Raw genomic sequence first — 21912 nt, forward strand, 5'->3', positions numbered from 1 at the left:
CCCTCTACCAGAGCGGTCGATAAAGCAGGCCAATCAACTAACAAACTATTTTCATATCAACTCAAATAAACAAACCAAAGCAGCAGATGTGATAAACAGTAATGGAGAGATAATGAAAGCCTAGTCATTTTGAGGCATAAAGGAAATAGTTTGTCTTATTTTTGGATTTGTTTACTTGTCCATAAACAGTAAATTATCTACTCAAATTGCTTTTTAATTCTTAGAAATGAGCAAATTTGCTAATTGCATGAAATAAAATAAATAAATAAATGTAACAGTGATCATAAAAATACTATTTTAAAACACTATATATACTGGCATTATAACTTTAAAAAACGCTGATCATGAATGTATATATTCTTTAAAAATTGTAGAAAAAAAGTACTATTTTGTCACCATTAATTGCATTCTGTGAAGTGACTCACAAAGAATCATATGGCATGTTTACCATTATTCATTAGTCATGCTGCAAGACCTTCGAAATGAATGTGTCAAGGCAAAAAGATGATTACAAGTGGTGAAAAACTGCCATGTTCATTTGTCAACTACCCAAAGACAAGTAAACAGGAGCAGACCTTCATGACGCCCTGCTGAATGAGAGGAGAAGAGTGGTTGACCAGGACGAGAAGAGCCTCCGGCTGGATGAGTTTGTCCATCACCTCCTCCAGCAGGAGATCCGGCAGCAGAAGCAGAACTCCTCTCAGCAGATCGTACAAACCACAGCAGATCAGAACCAGACAGTCTTCAGCACTGGATCTGAATGATTCAGAAAACACACACATGAATCACCAACGTCAGATCTTCAGCTGTGACTCAGAGCCTGTTAACCAAAACACTCAGCATGCGAAATTCACTTCTTTTCATGGAATTATCACAGAAATAACTACAATGTTACTATGATATAAAATTACTCATTCTGTAATAAAAGTACAACCAAAAAAGAAATCAATATTAAATGGGCATCACTGTTGGAACTGGTTTAAAAAAAGGCAACAAGTTCCCGACACATCTGTAAAGCTGAAATTTGGTTTAAAGTTTAAAACTGTTTTAAACTTTTAATGAGCGTAGCTGATTATACAGTAGATGGGATATATCTTTAGTGCAGGAAAGGCAATGACGGAGACAGGAGGCAATTACCCGGTAACTGTTGACTGAAAGAGCACATTAAAGAGATGATGTAACTTATAAATGAAGGCTAATATTACAAGTCATTCATCTCCAAAACTCGGCGGCAGAAATTAGCATAATTAAAGAGTGTTATTCATCACAAGGAATTTAAAAGAGCTCCCTGGATATATTACGCACATCTAGAACAACGACACACACCATACAGCACGTTTGAAAAAGACTAAACGCTTCTGAGACGTCTAAATTCACTCCCTAGTTCAGTAGACTACCTAGGGTCCATTTCTAGAGCTGTCCTATTGTCAAAATTTTTTTTTTTCTTACTGGAGACAGTTGCATACAAAAAATTATATGTGCATGAAACTGTTTCGCATGATTATACAGTAAATGTCTACTTTTCACAGATACACAAACTTTACAAACCATTTATAAGGCTTAAAAAATAAACTTTGAGACATGTCAGTCAATGCAGATTTTTCATTTCATTTTAGCGTAACAGGGTTATTACAGTTAAAGAAAATTAAAAACAACAAAACTTTTCATTTCTTGAAATTAAATAAACATTAACTGAAATAAACAATGGTATTTCATTTCAGCTACCCACCAAGTAACATTTCTCATTTTCTTTTAGTTATTTTAGTAAAATAACAATGTAAATAAACTAAAATGAAAAAAGAAAATTATTATATATTAAATTATTATTTTTAATTTGTCAATATTAAAAAATTATTACAATTAAGTTAAAATGTATACTATAATAATAATAATAATAATAATAATAATAATATTAATAAATAAAAACACTATATAGACATTTTAAACAAACAAAATAAAATGACAAAAACAGCAAATTTTCCAAAACTTCAATTAAAGTTCAAGTGAAAAAAGAAAAGAGAAAAAATAAAATTAGATTAAGACAAAAATTAACAAAAACTACAATAACATATAAATAACTAAAGTAACACTCAAGTGTAATAATTTGGCCTGAAGTATTTTCACAACAACCATGAATAAATTATATTTTATAATAATAATAATAATTAAATGTAATTAAATAATTATAATTCTAACAAAAATGACAAAAAAAAAATATTTTGGTTAATGACTTTCCTCGTGTGGCTTGATCATAATTACTAAATGCATTATGAGACAACTTCTGTTAATCAAAATCTCATAAATGGATCTTCTAGTGAAAAATCAGACTTTTCAGATTATTTACTGTGCTTCAACTCCGCCCCTAATTTAAGTGCCACACCCACATCTCAACATTCAATCAACAAATGATGCAAAGAATTAAGGCCCCGCCTTACATTTTTTATTTCTCAATAATCTGATATTTCACAGTCCAAAAGAAAAGATATTTTGCTACTTCAGTTTTATCATGTTTACAATGCTGGATACAATTTTTCTCTCTTTGCATGCAAAATGCTAGGATTTTCAACAATATATTTTGAGAGTACCTGTCATTACTGGAGTCCGCCTTGCTGTGTCTGTCATAACCGGGCGAGTATGTGTAACTCTCCCAGTCGTCCGGTGGAGCGGCACGGTCAGCCACGGTGGGCCAGCGAGCGATAGTCAGAGAGCCGTTCTGTGCAGGAAAAGCCAAACCCAGACTGGCCAGATTACTGTGGCTCCTCTGGAAGGACTGGATTCCCTTCAGGCTGTCTGGTCGGCGAGGCGCTTCCTCGCTGGTCCAATCGAAATGGCCCTCAGAGTCCACCGGGCTGCCCGCCGGGCCGTCGTGCTCTTCCTCTACGCTGATGGAGGGCGTTCGGTTTCCAGCGACACTGCCGTCCTCGTCGCCGCCCACGTTCTGAGAATCACATAATGTTTTTGCCGACTCACAGCTGCTGAGGAGTTGCTCGTCTGTGCCCCGATTTAGGGTCTCAGTGCTGCCCAGGGCCTGCTGGGTACTCAGGGACGTCCCCTCCTCAGGCTCGGCGGTCCCAGTCACGCTCCCATGGGTTAGACGGGGCGTCAGGGCCGGAGAAGAGTGTGGAGACGTGCCCATGCTTGGGGGCCGCAGTGACAGATCATCTTCTCCATGCTCAGGGGAGGAAGTGTGGCGTACTGTGGGACAAAACAACGCATCATTTAGCCAAAGATAAGTTTTCAGTGCTCAGATATAACACTTAGTGCCTCTTCACTTTGCTTTTTTTATTTTTTTCTTTTACACAAAGTGTGTACTCTTCTTTCTGCACAAGTTTTTATATGCTTGTCAAACACTAAATATATTACTGGCCAGCTCTTTATATAGAGTTAGATATAAATACTCCAGTAATGACAGGTACTCTAAAAATACCAGAGGATTTTATATGGTTGAAAATCGTAGAAATGTGCATGCAAAGAGAGAAAAATTGTAGCCAGCATTGTAAACACGATAAAACTGAAGTAGCAAAATATCTTTTCTTCTGGATTGTGAAATATCTAATCACCAAGAAAAAAAAAAAAAAAAAAAAAAAAAAAGGAAAAAAGGGCGGGGCCTTAATTCTGTACATCATTTGTTGATTGGATGTTGAGATGTGGGTGTGGCACTTAAAATATAGGCAGAGCTGAAACGCAGTAAATAATTGGAAAAGTCTGATTTTTCACTAGACGATACAGTTACAGTGAGATTTTGATTAACAGAAATAGTCTCATAATGCAATTAGTAATTATGATCAAGCCACACGAGGAAAGTCGTTATTAAACCAAAATATAATTTTATCATTTTTATTATAATTATTTTATTAAAAATTTTTTACAAATATAATTTATTTATGGTTGTTGTGATAATACTGTTGGCAAAATTATTATACTTGAGTGTTAGTTTATTTGTTTTAAATTGTTTAAAATGTCTTTATAGTATTTTCATTCATTAATATTATTATTATTAATATAGTATACATTTAATTTTAACTGTAATAATATTTTATATGAATATAATATTTAATAATTAAACAATACTAATAATTTCTTAATATTAATAACAATAATTTATTTTTTTATTAATTAATTTTCATTTATTCATTCATTTAGTTTATTTACTTGTTATTTTACAAACTAAAAAAATGATAAATGTTGCTTTTCTTGACAATAAGTGTTTTGCAACATTTTAAGTATAAATACAGAATTTCTGCACTAAGTTATACAAAAAGACACTTGAGAATTTGCACTGATTAATGGCATTTACATCAGATATATCGGTAAAAACTGATGCGCTAAACCCTTGGATAGAAGCCTGGCTAACAAGGCATGAAGATAATATAAATATTAACATTGTGATTTTCTCTAAAGCTGCTTTCAAAATAAGTGTATTGTGAAAACCGCTATATAAATCGATTTGACTTGACTTGACAGGCAGGTCTGCGCTGCAACTGATTTGAATTCATCAAAGGTCACACGTTTCAAAGCTTAACAAGGCGTAGCAGCGGCATACAGTCAGACAAGGACATTTTCAGTGAATAATGCTTGTAAAATGCGACAGAATGAGTGAGCATGATTTTTATTATTTATTTTGACCTTCTCATGAATAACCGCAGTTAATGATTGTAAGTCTGCTGCTTTAATGTGACTGGAGGTGGCGCTGACCTCTGGGCTCGGGGAAGTGGGCGGCAGTGATGCATTACCTTCAGCGGGCGTCTCTGTGAAGACGGAGGGAGAGAGTGAAAGCACAGAGCTGCAGGCTGATTTCCCTCCACTGCTGGAGTGCCGCAGGTACATCATGGACTGAACTTTCTCCTGGTACAACTTACCATCTGATGAATAAAAATAAACATGCATGAACTAAAATGTCCTTGTTTACTACCAAATCTACACAGGATATGCAAGATCCTACGCAAGACAGAAAATTAGAACCATTAAAAAAAAAAAACAGGGTCTTTACTTGAAAGAAAATAAGTGTTAACTTAAACGAAATGTTACATAAAAATAAATAAAAACTATATAGAGAGTTGTACATTAAATAAAAAAAAACTCACATAAAAATGACATACTACAAAATTATGAAAACTGGAATGTGGACATAAAAAAAAAAAAGTGGAACATAAAAATAAATGCTGATTCACAATATTATTAAATAATAAAATAAAACTGACATATATATAAAAAAATACATATATATAATAACACAAAACATAAAAAAAAAATAATAATAAAATAGCAGAACCATTAAAAAAAAGTCTTTACTTAAAAGAAAATAAAGTGTTAACCTAAACCATTATATAAAAATAAATAAAACTATATAGAGATCTATATTAAAAAAAAACTAAAACTGAAATGTGGACATAAAAACAAAAACTCAAAAAAACGGGAACATAAAAATAAAAGCTGATTCAAAATATTATTAAAAAAGATAATATAAAAAAAAACTATAAAATAACACTGACAAATTAAAAACAAATTATTATAATAACAAAATACATTAAAATAATGATAAAAAATAAAACTATAACGAAATACTAAAACGAAATGTTACATAAAAATAAATAAAAACTATATAGAGATGTACATATAACAAAAAAATCCTATTACATACTACAAAACTACTAAACCTGGAACGTGGACATAAAAATAAAAAGAAAGAACAAAAACAAAAACTGTCAAATTATTATTAAAAATTATATCAAAAACTATAAAATAATACTGTCATAAAAAATAAAAAAACCCCACAAATCAGGGCTATTAATGAAGACTAAAACTGAAACACAAGTTAGAACCATTTAAAAAAAAAAAAAGAAAAGGAGAGATGCATATACTGTGTATAACTCCTAAAAACTCCTAAAAGAAAGAATCTAAAAATCAAAACTGATTTAAAATATTATTACAAATGATATGTAATGAAACTATGAAATAACACCGACATAAATATATAATTATACATAAACATTTAAAATATATGTACGTCTGTGTGATTGTTTGCTATCATCTCATACTATTAAATTAATAAATATATTTATAAATAAAGAAAACATGAACTGGTTCAGACATACAATTCCAGAAAGCTTTACTGACTAAATAGAAACAATTTAGATTTTATTTTTAATTTTTAGTCGCTTGCAACACATGTAGACATTGTGTTTAATAGCAAATTAAAGAAAAACAGACAAATTAAGGTCAAAGAAGATTTTCGGTCTTAAAACCTGTATAATTTTTCTTCTTCTGAGGATCAAAAAGGCAAAAGCAGCGTAAACATTCTGCTAATCATGATCTTTTGTGTTCCAAAGAAAAAATGAAGTCATACAGGTTACAGTGAGAAAATGCAAATGACAGAAGAATGATCATTAACTATTGCTTTAATGACTCGATCAGATTGCAATTTAATGAAGGTTTGCTCACCAATGTGCAGAGAGAAGTAAAAGCTGGTGGGCGTGTGGCAGACGTAAGTGTTGGTGGGGGGGTGAACAGCCAGCAGGAAATTATAGACCAGCCTCAGCAGGTCCAGGTCCGGAGGAGACCCCAAAACCTCCTGGATGATTTTGACAAACGAGAGGCAGACCTCCTGCGGGATGGAGGTCAGGTACTCATCGCGATGCTCCTGTGAGAATAATGAAGATGATGTTACAAAATGACCCACATACTGAACTACGATTGGTCTTCCTTCCTTTCAGCATAGCTTCACATTCTTCCTGTTTATTTCATGCAGTAACTAATAGTAAAGAGAAAATTGGTTAATGTGTCGCTTGACTAATGTAGCAATGATCAAAAAACAGCATCAAAACCACTTTTTTTTTTGTTTACATTTTTTTATAAAAGATTGCAGAATTTAATAGCCGAGACTTTGCCTCGTATTAAAAATAACAAGGAACAAAGATTACTGCAATAACTGGATGGCAGGAACACCAAAATTAATATTAATCCAGATTAATATTTTCAAGACTCATGACCACATTTCAAAGACTACAGTGTGTAGTGAATATCTCACCTGAAGCACCTGGCAGGCGAGCAGGAAGCGATGAACCACCTGGGCCTTGAGAAGCTGTCGAATGTTGAACATCTGCTGAGGATGATGCACCCGGATGAGGATCTCTAAAGCAGTGAGCAGCGTCTCCCACACGCCACACTATCACACACACACACACACAGCCGTTAACAATTAGCTCTCTATAAAAATAACCCAACTTGAATGTATATTCTCATTCAGATATGAGTGAGTACAGTACCTGTGCTTTGGCCCATATCTTCCAGTCCAACAGTATTTCAGACAGCAGTCTGAGATCTTGCAGAACCACAGTGGATTCGACATCCAGATGAAACTGTCCGTCTTCTCCGATCGTGAGGATTGAGCCGCTGCAGCAGCCGTCCAACAGCGTCTGTCACCCCACATGCACACAGACACACATTTGCAGTACTGTAGCCTAAGATCAAACTCCAGTGGTATTCAAAAGGCTCAAACAGAGCGTGTGTTTTTTTAGACTGCTTAATTTGATGTATTTCAGAAAACAAGAATATACTGACAGAGGGACAAAACATTCTCACTGAGATCTGCATTAACAGAGACAACCAGCAGGGTGTGCTGTTTAGTACAACAGCAGAACTAAAGAAAGCAATAAATTAAATACAAAATTTTTGTTTATTTAAATTTAAAATACTGAAATAAATTTAAAACTGAATAAACTGAAACTAATAAATAAATTATAAAAACTACAGTATATATATTAATTACTGTAACTTTAAAATTAAAGCAAAAACAGAAAATACAAAAATAAAATTTAATTTAAAAAGTCAACAGAAATAAAATAAAATATATATTAAAAAAAGAAAAATGTATATATTAAAAACAGCTAGTTCGCAAAGCCATGTTTTTCATTTGTTTATTTAAAAATAAAATACAATTAAAACTAATAAATAAAAATGTATAAAAATATACTGATATACTTTATTAAAAATAAAACAAAAATGACAAAATGTAACAAAATTATTGTAATTAACTAAAATTAAAGTGAAAACAGAAAATACAAAAATAAAATATAATTTAACGAGTCAACTAAAATAAAAATTAAAGACATATTTTTAAAAAAGGGAAACTTACATATAAAAAAAATGCTAGTTGCCAAGGCCATGTTTTTCATTTATTTAAAAATCAAATTACACTAATAAACAAAATAAACAAAAAATATATTGATATATATTTTTATTCATAATAAAATAAAAATGACAAGAAACATTCAACACAATTATTGTAATGTTAGCTAAAATTAAAGTGAAAACTGACAATACAAAAATAAAATATAATTTAAAAAGTCATATAAAATAATAATATAAAAAATACATTTTAAAAAAGGTTTACTTAAAAATAAATTTCAATTAAAACTAATAAATAAATATTTATAAAATATAGATATATAAAAATAAAATAAAAATGCCAAAAAACACAACAAAATTATCACTTTAAAATTAAAGTGAAAACAGAAAAGTTAACTAAAATAAAATGAAATATATGTATTTAAAAAAAGAAAAACTTTATAATATTAAAAAAAAAAAGCTAGTTCCCAAAGCCATGTTTTTAACTTGTTCGTTTAAAAATAAAATAAAATTAAAACTAATCAATAAAAATTACTAAAAATATATTGCTATATTTATTAAAAATAAAACCAAAAAATGCCACAAAAAAAAAAAAAAAAAAATACAACAAAGTGAAAAAAAGATACATAAACTAAAATATAATGTTAACAAAAACTATAATAGTATATCAATGATACTAAAATTACTAGCGTTGGCACTGGTGATGTATATAGCTATTTTATCATATTTAATATGAATCTTTTTTTAATTAGAGGAACTATCATGGTCAACTAACTTTAGGAAACAGAATAAAAATTATATTCATGCAAAATATATTGTTACTATCTAATGCATTAAGCCTCACCTTCAGAATGTGGTATCCCACAATGCACTTGGGCTTGATGAGAACCTGGTGAATCATGGAATAGCCGTGGTAACACTCCATCTCGTGAGTGCGATGCTGGTTGTTTTTAACCAGAGACAGCAGCAGCTGCAGCGCCAGAGCTTGAGTTTTCTCACAGTCGCTCAACTCCACCGCCTACAAGAACCAACGGACAGACAGAAAGAGTTAGCGCAATGAGCCGATCCTGCTGCCAAAATCACTGTATGTGTGAAATACATCACATAGTGAAAATGAAATAGGCTGTGAATGTGTTTTCATGTCGACAATCTAAATCGCAGTGTTATAACACACAGAACAGAGGAAGCCTCAGCAAACAATGCTTGATTATTAGTAGTGCCTGCAAAACAAACATGATGAGCGCCAAACTAACCGACCAAACTAGATCCATCTGTACTAAATTATTTAAGAAATTAATAAATGCCAGTTATTTGGCATCTGTTTCTATTTTAATTAGCACTGCTCCTTAATTATTAAAAATGATTTTTTGGTCTCACTCAGCATGTTTCACCCTGGTTCAGCATGGTCAATAATTTTTCTTACTCAAAATTACAGAGTAAACACCACAATTTTCATGAATCTTTGCTAAATAGAAAGTTCAAAAGAACAGCATTTATTTGAAACAGAAATCTTTTATAACATTATAAAGGCCTTCACTGTCTGTCACTTTCCATCAATTGAAAGCTTCCCTTCTAGATAAAAGTTTTATTTTTCTTACTAACCCCAAACTTTTGAAAAGCAGTGTATGTTAGTATAAAAACAGTAATATTTGTTTCTGTGTTTATATTATCATAACAAACTGATTTGAAATAAAAAGAAAAAAAAGTGTGAATGATAGAATCACAAAGCGAGGCTTTGAGGTGACTGTCGAGGGATGTCTCAAGGAAAATGTGAGGGAACACAGTGTACAAGAGAACATTTCGGGGACCAGAACACGCCGACCAAAAATCCAAGTTTGCCCTCTGAATGAAAGAAACAGTGTATTATCAGGTTACCAGCAAAAAATGTTTATTGGAATATTAAGGAAAGAGTGGCGATACCTTCACTAGAGACTTTACAACATAATATTCAGATGTATTTCGGCCTAGCAAACCTTACTGTTTTTATTAACTCATAAAGAAAATGTATAAAAACTATATAGACAGTCTTTAAAAATATAATAAAAACGGCAAAAACAAAAGAACAGAAAATATAAATTTAAAATATAATAAAAAAATTAATAGTACACTAATAATTATAATAGTACATCAACAACACTGTGTGGTACTGGTATAAATATACATATTTTATTATAATAAATGTTTGTACACTCCCAGTAAAAAGTTTTTGAAAAGTAAGATTTTTAATGTCTTTTTTTAAAAAGTCATTTCTGCTCACCAAGCTTGCATTTAATTGATCCAAAGTATGGCAAAAACAGTAAAATTTTGAAATATTTTTACTATTTATAATAACTGTTTTCTATTTGAATGTATTTTAAATGCAACTTATTCATGTGATTTCAAAGCTGAATTTTTAGCATCATTTAACAGCTATTTTATATAGTAAAAATATTTCAAAACTTAGCTGTTTTTGCTGTACTTCGGATTAAATTAAGTTAAATAAAATAAATGCAGGCTTGGTGAGCAGAAGAGACTTCTTTAAAAAACATTACAAATCTTACTGTTCAAAAACATTTGACTGGTAGTGTGTAATTCAGAGCCCAATAAATACGTTTGCCTGATCTGGATATCTCTTGATTAACAACATAGCTTTATTAGCTTTTTCCTTTTTTAAATCTCTTTTGAAGAACAGCATCATTAAAGAGAGTTCAACTAAAATATCTAGTCAAAACACAATCAGTGTGTGTTCGTGTGTAGTGACAGATGCACTCATTCCACAAGCTCCTGGTCTCTACTAGTGAAAAATATGCAGGCAAAAACATACCCGAGCAAACAGGAAGACAAAAGCGCCGGTGCCACCGATCTTGTGCAGGACGCTGTGTAGGCCGAGAGCCTGGCAGGGCATCATGGTCCTTAGGAAAGGAGGCTCCAGGATGGAGCTCTGGACCTCTTTGGCACTGAAGGGACGCTGGGAAACCACTGCTGACTTGGCCTGGCCCTTCAGACGGATCACAGGCTCATATATGGTGTATAGAGACGGCGCGCTGGGGGCATAAACTACTGCTAAACTCTCCTGTAAAAACACAAATGCACATACGTTAAGATTGCATATGCAAACTTGTTTTGTATTTTGTCTAGAGATTTTCTTGTTTATTTTATTGTTTAAGGTTCAATGAACTTTTCCATTTTAAAAAATTGACTTTTGATTTTTCACCTTCCTTAGATAAATGTGTACAATACTTCATATTAGCACTAGATATTGTCAGAGAAGATCAAAAAAAAAGCAAATTCATCTGTGAGGAATGAAGGTTTGTGTTGAAATGACTTTTTTTGATGGCAGTAATTATCGAGCATGTAGTGCATTAGCATATGAACACCTGGAGCAGCATGCAGATGCGTAAAATCACCGGTAATTAAGACATCAGTGGGTAAAACTGCAGAGAGAAGGCACTTAAGCAGCAAACGATGCACAAATGGACAAATAATGTTGCCTGCTTTTCAGTGGAAGTGAAGGAGATAAACAAGCTATTGAACTGTGTCACTGCCAGATACATTTGCATAAAAGCCTTCTGGTGAAACATGACATCGGGGAAAAAAATAAAATAAATTCACATTTCTAGGTGTAGTGGCTTACAATAAGAGGTGCGATGTCAACGTCTGTATTCCTCATGAGGAGCTCTCGTATCTGCTCACACTGAAGACCCTCCTGTGTCACGTACTTGGACAGTGTCCCGTGAGGCTTGCCGTACTTGCAGGGCATGATGGAGGTGAGGTCAGGACCGCTGGCATACAGGTAAAACGCCTCCGCAGTGTCAATTCTGGAGCCTAAAACAACCAATAACCAGTTTAGTACTTCACTGAACTCAAAGCATGCCATTTTTAATTACGAAAATGTCATAAAAATAAAACATATTGAAAAATATATGCAAGCAAATATCACTGCTTGTTACTGTATACTGTATTGTTGCATATAAATAAAATGATTAGCCTAAATATCATTCTTATGTTCTGTTTGAATGAAAATACAGTACGGGTGGAAAATGTGCCTTGATTAATTTAAAGGTGTCTGCATTTTTTACATAAATTAAAAAAAAAATAAATAAATAAAATACATGACTAAAAATATTTACATATTTTAAGATCTTTTTTAAGTATTTACATTTATTTTTAGTTTTCCATTTTTTAGTTTTCATTTACTTTTAGTTTAATATTTTTAGTAGTGATACAATGTGCTTTTGTCATGTTTATTTTTTCTTTAAATATTACGTAAATTGTCCATTTCACAAAACAAGTCTTTCAAAGATTGTCCTGATAAAAACTCTTGTCTCATGACATCAAAAATTTGGCAGACCAAAAAACATGTTTTTCAGACAAGTTAGTGCAACAACATGGACATTAAGCTAATTCACCCTAATCTAAAATATGAGATTTGACAAAAGCCTCGACGACATTACACAAGAAAGAAAAATAACAGGGAGTGTGGGGGATGAAAAGCTGTGACCTAAAGACAAACAAAGTGGGAAAAAAAAAAAAAAAAAAAAAAAACCAAAAAAAAAAAAAACACTGTGGATGGAACTGGACCACCAATCCGCATTAGAGCATTTCACAGGTTGGGAATGGTTGGACTGGGGCCATTCGTGACCCATTAGTAGCAACAAAACAGCTATTCTGTTAAGAAAAGCGTTTTGTGGTGGGAATGTGGAGAATTTGTGGCTCATGCACGGAAACCTCCAGCAGCAGGAAGATCCCACGTTACCAACAACATCACTGACGCTGAAAGCGCAAACAAATAAACTTTCCAAAAGTATCTATATACTATTATTGTCTTTATGTTAACATTTGTCAACATTATTGACCATAATTTTTTTATGACAATTTTATTAGACTTTTTAAAAAAATTTTTAGAACTTTAAAATATAAACAAATTCTGACTTTTTTTTGTTTCCGCCCTGGAATTAAAAGAAAAAAGGGCTAACTGCAAGTTCAGAACTAATAGAAAAAAAGAAGTCAGAATTGTGAAATATAAAGACACAATTAACTAATTTCAGTTAGCTGTCAAGGCAACATTTCTAATTTTCATTTAGTTTGAAATTTTAATCTAATGTTTATTTTCAGCTTTATTTCATTTATTAAATATGTTTTTAATAGTTTATAGATTTATGTAAAAAAATATATACACTACCGCTCAAAATTTTGGGATCACTAAGATCAGTAATTTTTTTTTAAAAGACTTTTATGCTCATCAAGGCTGCATTTATTTGAAAATTCAGCTTTGCATCACAGGAATAAATTATATTTTAATGTATATTAACATAAATACCATTATTTTATATTGTAATAACATTTTGAAATATTACTGTTTTTTCTGTACTTTTAATCAAATAAATGCAGCCTTGATGAGCATAAGAGACTTCTTTAAAAAAACATTACAAGTCTTACTGATCGCAAACTTTTGAGCAGCAGTGTATACATTTGATTGCTCTGATGAAACACAAACATTTGGTTAAATGGTTTCATACCATTAAAAAGCAGCAGTGTGCCCATATCCCAGCGTGCACTTGTGCTGGCCTGCTCCTCTGAGGGATGCTGATAGTGTCCAAGCATACAGTAGGTCTTATTACTGTCCGATGACAAACTGGACTTCCTGGGCAGGGTGAAGTCTAGCGAGACGTCACACTTTCTGTATGTGTCACAGGAAGGCTTGATTAAAACGTGATTCTGATTACATAAGAACTGATGTCTGCAGCCCTCGCTTTAAATCACCCACCAACCAATCACAGTGGCAGACTCACCTAATGCCGCCCACCCAGAGGGTCAGCTGACCGTGGATGTTCTTCTTGCCCTCGGGCTGCTGCGAGTACGTTAGAGCCAAGTGCTGCCACCTGCCTGCCGTCAGCACACCGTCTCCAGACTCCGCCTGGGCGAGAAGACCCGCCTTCATCTCATCGTTTGGATCGATGCAGATCCTGAATTCACAAACGTAGAGTTACTTTAGTAATTTAGCATTGAATACATGTACTTTTTATGGCTCATGCCAGGAAGATTCCAATTTTTCATATGAATAATCTTACAGCAAACACAATGAAATCCTCAAGCCTGTTATATTAATATTATTTATGCACTATTATAGTGCACACCATAAGAAGTTGATTAGATGGTGTAAAGTGGTGTTTTATATCAGAATGGAGTTGAATGTGAGTTTGCAGTGGATTGTGTAAGATCCACTAGCCTTCTAAAATCCCTGATGTTCACTTTTAAGGCTTTTGAGAGGGAAAAATGTATTTGGTGCCAATTTTTGCCATGTCACTAACCTGAAGGTAAAGGCTCCGGTGAAGACATTCACCCACACCTGAAGCATCAGCGCCTTAGAGCCCATAGAGAGGACATGGAGGAGATATCTGTCCGTCTGTTGCTCCGTGACATGTGCGGGACCATGCAGGGCCTCCTCTGCCAGAGACGCCTCCTCTTCTGCAAAACACAGCCAAACTAACTCAAACAGATAAAGTGGGATTCTGTTCACATGTGCTGTTATTGTTAACTAAAACTATTCATCAATCAATCAATACATACAGGGTTCCCACTTTAAGACAAATGTCAAATTTAGACTAAAAAGATGAATTTCCATGACCTATAATAAACGGATCAATTCAAGTTCATCATTCAGTCTATTTATTTCTTCACATTTAGTTGCTTTTCTATCGTTTACTTTTAAGCCAGTCTTTGAAGTGGTCATTTTGTAGCCAAAGGTCTTGAAATTTAAATTTTCCTGGAATGTTTGCCTTAGTTAACAGGTACAGCCTGGTGACTGCATTCGACTTAAGCGACTGTCAGTTGACGATCGGGAAGAGAATAAAATGGTGCTGAAAAATAACGTGATAAAAAAATTGGGTATAGAAAAGTTACATTCTGATTAATGGAAACCAAAATTTAAAGCAACAAACAAAAATACCCGATATTCCATGACTTGGACAAAAAAAAAATCCCTGACTTTCAATGTCTGGAACAAACCTTTTAAAATTCCAGATATTCTAATTTCTGATATTCCAGAAATTCCATGACTTGTCTGTAATTAAATTAAAAATGAAACAAAACATTATATAAAAAAATTAACTGAAATAAATAGTTAATAACTGAAATAAAATAGTTTATGTACTAACTAAAACCTAAATCTACAAAAAAAAAAAAAAATAATAATAATAATAATAATAATTTAAATAATTTGAACGAAACGAAAAATATTACAAAATACTATTATCCATGACTGGATTAAAGCTGAAAAAAAAAAAAAAAAAAAAAAAAAAAACATAAACATGAAAAACTTTTAAACTTTTAAAATGTTGCCTTGGCACCGAACTAAAATTCAAGTGCTAAAATTACTAAAACTGAAATAAAAAAAGAAAGAAATAGTATATATATATATATATTATATATATTATATAATAACAATAATAAAACTAATCATTCTAGAATGATCTTCTTACCCTTTTTATAACGCCCATCCTCATCCTTCCCTGCTCGTACCCACAGCGAGGCACTGAAGCCACTGGCCATGTGAGGCCAGCAGTTTTGTCCCACTAGGGGCAGGTGGAAAGGTGCCGTATGCCAGGGAGAGGTGCGCAGATGACCGGGTCTGCTCATGTCTGCTTCACCACGGCCCAGGGGTAATTTACCCCTCAAAAGAGTGTTCACTCCACCCTTACCACCGGCCGTCCCATGAGGCCTCATCCCAGGAGAGGAGCTCAGGCCAGGGACCCCTGTGCCAGGGATCATGGGAAAGGACATGAAGTAGAGCGGCTCTGTGTCTGTGTTAGCCTCCACAATCTGAAGCAAGCCTCTAAGCAAGATCTCCTACAGATGATGAAAACAAAAACAAAGATTTTAGCATTTCATGAAAAAAATATGAGTGGTGCTTTTCCCAGTTAGCAAAATTAGAGTTTTTCTTCATATCATATATGCAAAATGTGTTACAAGAGTTAATTAAGAACAAAAATGTTCCAAAATTTCCAAAGAATATTCAGCACACCAAATATTTTCAACATTTCAATACTGATAATTAGAAATGTTTCTAGAGCAGCAAATCAGCATATTAGAATGATTTTTTGAAGGATCATGTGACACTAAAGACTGGAATAATGATGCTGAAAAATCAGCTTTGATCACAGAAATATAAATTACATTTTACAATACATTCACACAGAAAACACTTATTTTTGATAGTAAAAATATTTCACACTCTTACTGTTTATACAGTATTTTTGATCAAATAAATGGAGCCTTGTCGAACTCTATCAGCAAACCACAATGAAATGTGCTGCTCAATGTAATGCAGTCTTCGCAAATAAGACCAATTGGCAGGTTTTGCGAATTTCACACACTGCTGATGTGTTTCAGTCGCCTGGTACAATAAAAGCACACTAATGCTGTTATGAGCATTAAAGACAGCGAGTGTTTCTGAGGTAGAGATTCTGACTTATGACTCCCTATGGACCTTCATTAACACAATCATGTGAAAAGCGCATTTCACAGAGCCACTATCAATACTCCATAGAGGGCGTACAGTAGGTTCCAAGAAAAGAGCCAGAAAATACAAGAATTAGATACAAAATACTGTATGTTAAATGCTGAATATACAAGGGATGGGTCAGGATGAACAACTAGCCGACTAGTCATTATTTTACAGCTTTATTCTGCATCTTCAATCTACAGTATGTAGAAACCACATAAACTAGTAAATCAGATGTGAGGCAGAAGCTTGAACAGAGAAAGATAATGAATGTTGCAAAGCTGACTCATATCAGCGTTGACAAACCAAAGGCTGGCATTACTAAAAGCACATTCTGCATCAGCTTGTCCACTTTCTGACACCGTGTTAAAAATAAACCGTTTTTTAGTGTTTGATCACACTGATCGTATTTGTTTTATGTAGTTTCAAACCACTGTCATTTCCGTGGAAAAGTGATGTGAGAAAAGTCTGATACAGTGTTTTTGGCCCACAGTACCTGATTTCGCTGATAAGCAAGTTTGCACTTACAGTGGGTGGAGTCTTCTCCAGGAAGAGGCGAGTCAAGAGGGCAAGTTCCTCTGCGGTCATCCTGTCACTCACCATGGCAACAAGCAGCTCCATCAGTATTGTCTGGCACTCTGGATATAGCAATCAAACCAATGTTTAAGGCTTTTTAAAAAACAACATCTAGTTACCAATCACCACAATTTTTTTTTTTTATTATTATTATTTTTTATTTTGAATTTTATTATTTTATTATTAATTCTACATTATTTATCTGTGTACCTCATTATTATTATTATTTTATTTTTTCAATTCATGTTCAAAAACATCAACTTCACAATAATCTCAAATATATATATACATATATATATATACACATATATATATATATATATATATATATATATATAAAACAAAAAAATAAACATAGTACAAGCAAATATATACAGTGTGTGTGTGTATATGTGTGCATATATATATATATATATTTTTACATTTTAGATCATTTTAATTTGCTGTCTTTCATTAAACGTGATTTTTTTTTTCTTTTAATTCAATGTATTGCAGTATTTTTTTGTGCAATACAGTAAAATACTGTAAGAAGACCCTTGAGAATAATGAGAATTATGATTAAACTCCAGAGTATGAAGACAAAGTATTTGGTCACATTACAGTAATGATAATTAGAAAAAATTAGCATAATTTAAGAATAAATAATATACCTTTATAGGAGGCGTCTGATTGGCTGAGAATGTTCTGAAATCCGGTGAGAATGGCTTTCACACCACCCTGACAAGAGAAAAAGAGCATGATGGATCACATTCCCTCATAAATACAGTAAAGATTATTTAATCCGGTTGGTCACCGTAATAAAATCATTATCGACAATGGGACAAAGTGAAAATAATCACAATTCTTAAAAAATCCTGTAAAGATTTGTCGAAGAACTGTTGAAATGCAGCTACAAGGCTCAAAAATCCAGACTCTTCTTTTTTAGAGATTAAAATACCCCCCAAAAAATCTCAAATTGCTAAAAGGTTTGCATAAGGTCATGTTGTTCCTGCTACACAGATTCTTTGGTTTCAAGTGTACTATTTCAACTGCTTAGAACAAAACTTTCTACCAATCAAACGTAGGTAACTTACACAAGGTCTTTTAGAATAAGATATCTCACTGCGTTGCATCAATATGTAAACGCATACATAAATAAATCAGTTAGGCATGAGATAAGAGTCTGACCTGCTGGTAGAGCAGCGCTGCGTTGTTGTGGTGGCCTTTCACGGCTGCTGACAGGCTCTGCAACACGTGGCCCAAAACCTCCAGGTCCGGAGAGCCGCTGGCTAACAGCTGCAGCTCCATCAAGCAGATCTCCGGGAACAGCAGACGGCCGCGGCCGGAGCCCTGAGGTGCTCCTGCCATTCCCAACGTGCATTCCCCCAACGAAACTCCAGCCTCCACCTTTATCCCTAACACAAGAAGACGGACTATGAACACGATAAAAAAAAAAAAAAAAAAAAAATGGTGGTGCAAGAGTATGTACAGAAGGACTGAAGAGCAAGTACTGCATGTACAGAGGCAGCTCACAGCGCTCAGAGCTCCTGCTCAAGAAAATGAATTAAGCTGATGGAGGTGCCACACACTGGAGAACCCGCATGATTTAACTGTGGACAACCCTGCAGCTCCTAAGCAAGATCTGGGTGCTTTTCATTAATGAACTTCTGCCTCACGCGCACACACACAAACACAGAGAACACTCTCTCACAAACAATCCCACACACACTAGGTAGGATCATTTTAACCGGTTGACCAGCAGAAAGAATTTTGACCAATTAATATAATCATTTAAATGGTTTAAAAGAGCATTTAATTTTTTAAAGTAATGTATCAAAATATTTTAAAACGTTTGCTGGATGGTTAAAATAAAATTGCATTTTTGAGAGAAAAAAAGATAAATTGCTTAGGCTTATAATGTTAAGTCACATTTTATTATTACATTCAGAAATAGACCTGACGCTAAAGCGAAATTTTGACAAACACTATAAACAGAGGCTAGGCTATTTTAGTTCCCTTCACTCCACAAAAAAATCCTTTCAAGTTAACAGTATTCAGAAAGAAAAAGAATGAAAAATATAAGAAGCTAGGCTATATAAACGACAAGTCAAAACAAATTAATTTAGGCTAAACCGAAATTTGAACTAATGCTTCCGTATTCGAGATGTATTTGAATGCCAAAATATTATTTATTATGTAAACCTGGTTTTGTACTTCACTCCCATTCCAATCCACATAAAACAAATTGTTTGGCATAATATCACGCCAGTACGCTGATAACGATTAAGCAGTGTGATGTTTCCATATGTTTGGCTGACTCTATTTTATTATGATAATGGAAATTTTGCATTGTCAAGTTAGCAATGCTTAACTGTATGAGGTTTGCTTTTATTTGTGTATATTCACAATAAAAATAAATTGTTGTGCTTTTGTAAAATAAACAAAATTAGGATGCTGCTTTCAGCCGTCTTCCTTTTGCGCAGCACTAAAATGAACCAAAGCCCTGCATACTAGCTACTTTTTTCTTTTGTTTTGTTAATTGAGTAAAAATATTTATCGTAAAGTCATATTCATTGATTATATATAGCCTAGCTTTATTATGTTTTTCTCTGTTCGCAGAAGCGCTGGAGGTATGTGGTGTGATGTGACCATGTGAATCCTTGTGTTGTTTTCTGCTTTTTGCGCATATAAAATTAACCCCTGGAAAACAAACTTTGGTATTTTTAATGGGTCACAGACACTTATCCGTTTAAAATAATTACATTCTAATTTAACATAATCTTGTCGGTTAACAGTTAATAATCGGTTAAAAAGCGTCAGCTGCCGGTTAGGAAAAATAACCTAAATGAACATCCCTAACACACACACATACATCAAAAGACAGAAAGATAGATAGATATCTTGCCTCTGTGTAATATATTTACAATATAAGCACAGTGATACTGTGTTTACAGTGGTAACCAAGGAAACACTGTATTGCTGCTGTTCCATAAGCACCACCTGCTGTAAGAGAGTGAATCTGCATTCTCATTCAGCCCATCTGCTTTTTTTGGTCATCCTGATGTTTTATGTAGCACAATTTCACAAAGCTGAAGTCAGACAATTCTATTGTTGCTGCAAATTTCAACAATATACAATCTAATTTTAAATAAAAAACTGCTCATGCTGCATGCATGTAGCATCTTTGTTTGGTCTGGATTAAAATTGAGAGGTTGCCTCTAATTTTAAATGGAAAGAGCAAAGGCAAAGCCTTAATTTTAGCCCTAGACAAAAGGACACCTTTATTTATAATTTGTCTTAAATCTAATTTTGTTAAAAAAAACAACAACAACAAAAAAAATAGTATTTAGTATTGTGAATCGTATCGCATCGTGAATTAAGTAGATTGTTACATCCCTAATAAACGACTGAACAAACAACTGATAGACAGATTGATAGACAGATAAGAAAACAACGACTGAATGAATAACAATGATACAACAAATAATCAACAGATAAAAAAAGATGATAGAATGAATGACAGATAGATAGATAGATAGATAGATAGATAGATAGATAGATAGATACCAATAATACATAAAACAAACAAGATAGATGGTTAGACAGAAAGACAAAAAATAGAAAGACAAACCAGAAAGAAAGAAAGAACAATGGATAAAACAATAGAGAGAGACAAACAGACTACACATATATGGACATGGCTGATAGACATGTTTCTTTGTCTAAATGAAAGAAATTACAGTTGTGTCACATCAGCGGATTAACAGAAATGATTTATCAGATGCTGAAATCAAACTCCACTATCTAAACCACATTCAGTTCTCTTTTAGTTTCACAGACTGCAAACACACCCACACCGTGCTCTGCCATTTCCAGCTTTGCCTTCAGTTCCCTCCATTGTAAATTAGATCAACTACAGGCCCTCGTGCAAAAGCGAGTGAACTTACAAAATCACTCACATATCTGTGGACGTAATAGACTGGTCAAAAGCTGCAGTCACAAGACGCGGCTCAACACGGCGTACTTACATCATAGCCGAAGGAAACAATGACACCATTCTCAGGGTGAGAGAGCCAGCTCTGCATGTGACTAGAGAACAGGATCACGTACCGCTTGACCAGACGTTCACTCAGCCTACCTGACGCTAACCGGCTCAGACTGGCTAACACATTCGAGATCATTCTAGAAAGTCCCCCTGCTATCAGTTACTATGCACTTTTCAGCCTGGCTAACCTTGACGATTATTACAGTTAAACTCATGCAAGATACTTTAGGCTCTAGATAATATGCATATACACAAATGACCAGCACAATGCAGACTCTGAAGTCAGTATAAATGGGTGGTACTACCTTCCTCCTGACGGGCGGAATCCTCAGGGTTACTTTCACTGTCTGCGTCATAGCCTTCCTCTTCTCCCAAGGGTGGAGCGCCACTCACCTGAGCTTCATCCACGTCCTCTGACAGATCACCTGCTGGAGGTGCCACCTCACCGCTGACCTGAGACTTCTGCACAGAGGGACAGACAGATCAGTACCAGATGAAAGGATGGATTAGAATATAAAATAAAATAAATAGAAATTAAGAAATAATTAAATAAAATTCAAATAAAATAGATTAAACATTTTTATAACATAATAAAATATACTTAAATATAAACAATTACTTAAATATAAATATACTATATAAATAACAATAATTCTAGACTGAAAGATAATATTATAAAAACAATATAAATAAAATCCATAAT

General features: G+C 33.6%; 1 protein-coding gene across 6 annotated transcripts in view; it reads right to left on the reverse strand.

The window, feature by feature from the left end:
• Positions 1-21912, reverse strand: part of lyst (lysosomal trafficking regulator) — an 82246-nt gene that overhangs the window by 32123 nt on the left and 28211 nt on the right. For all 6 annotated transcript variants that reach the window (XM_051126616.1, XM_051126615.1, XM_051126618.1 and 3 more), the window contains 17 exons: positions 21515-21671; positions 18353-18579; positions 17836-17902; positions 17138-17247; positions 15588-15954; positions 14418-14574; positions 13899-14072; positions 13626-13786; positions 11741-11931; positions 10931-11179; positions 8972-9145; positions 7266-7415; positions 7028-7165; positions 6442-6640; positions 4734-4862; positions 2586-3195; positions 576-756 (listed from right to left, as the gene is read on the reverse strand). In XM_051126616.1, coding sequence (XP_050982573.1) covers positions 576-756; positions 2586-3195; positions 4734-4862; positions 6442-6640; positions 7028-7165; positions 7266-7415; positions 8972-9145; positions 10931-11179; positions 11741-11931; positions 13626-13786; positions 13899-14072; positions 14418-14574; positions 15588-15954; positions 17138-17247; positions 17836-17902; positions 18353-18579; positions 21515-21671 — 3441 coding nt within the window. The remainder of the gene's footprint in view (positions 1-575; positions 757-2585; positions 3196-4733; positions 4863-6441; positions 6641-7027; positions 7166-7265; positions 7416-8971; positions 9146-10930; positions 11180-11740; positions 11932-13625; positions 13787-13898; positions 14073-14417; positions 14575-15587; positions 15955-17137; positions 17248-17835; positions 17903-18352; positions 18580-21514; positions 21672-21912) is intronic.

This window comes from Labeo rohita, chromosome 13 (assembly GCF_022985175.1).
Source record: "Labeo rohita strain BAU-BD-2019 chromosome 13, IGBB_LRoh.1.0, whole genome shotgun sequence".
In the NCBI taxonomy this organism is placed as follows: domain Eukaryota; kingdom Metazoa; phylum Chordata; class Actinopteri; order Cypriniformes; family Cyprinidae; genus Labeo; species Labeo rohita.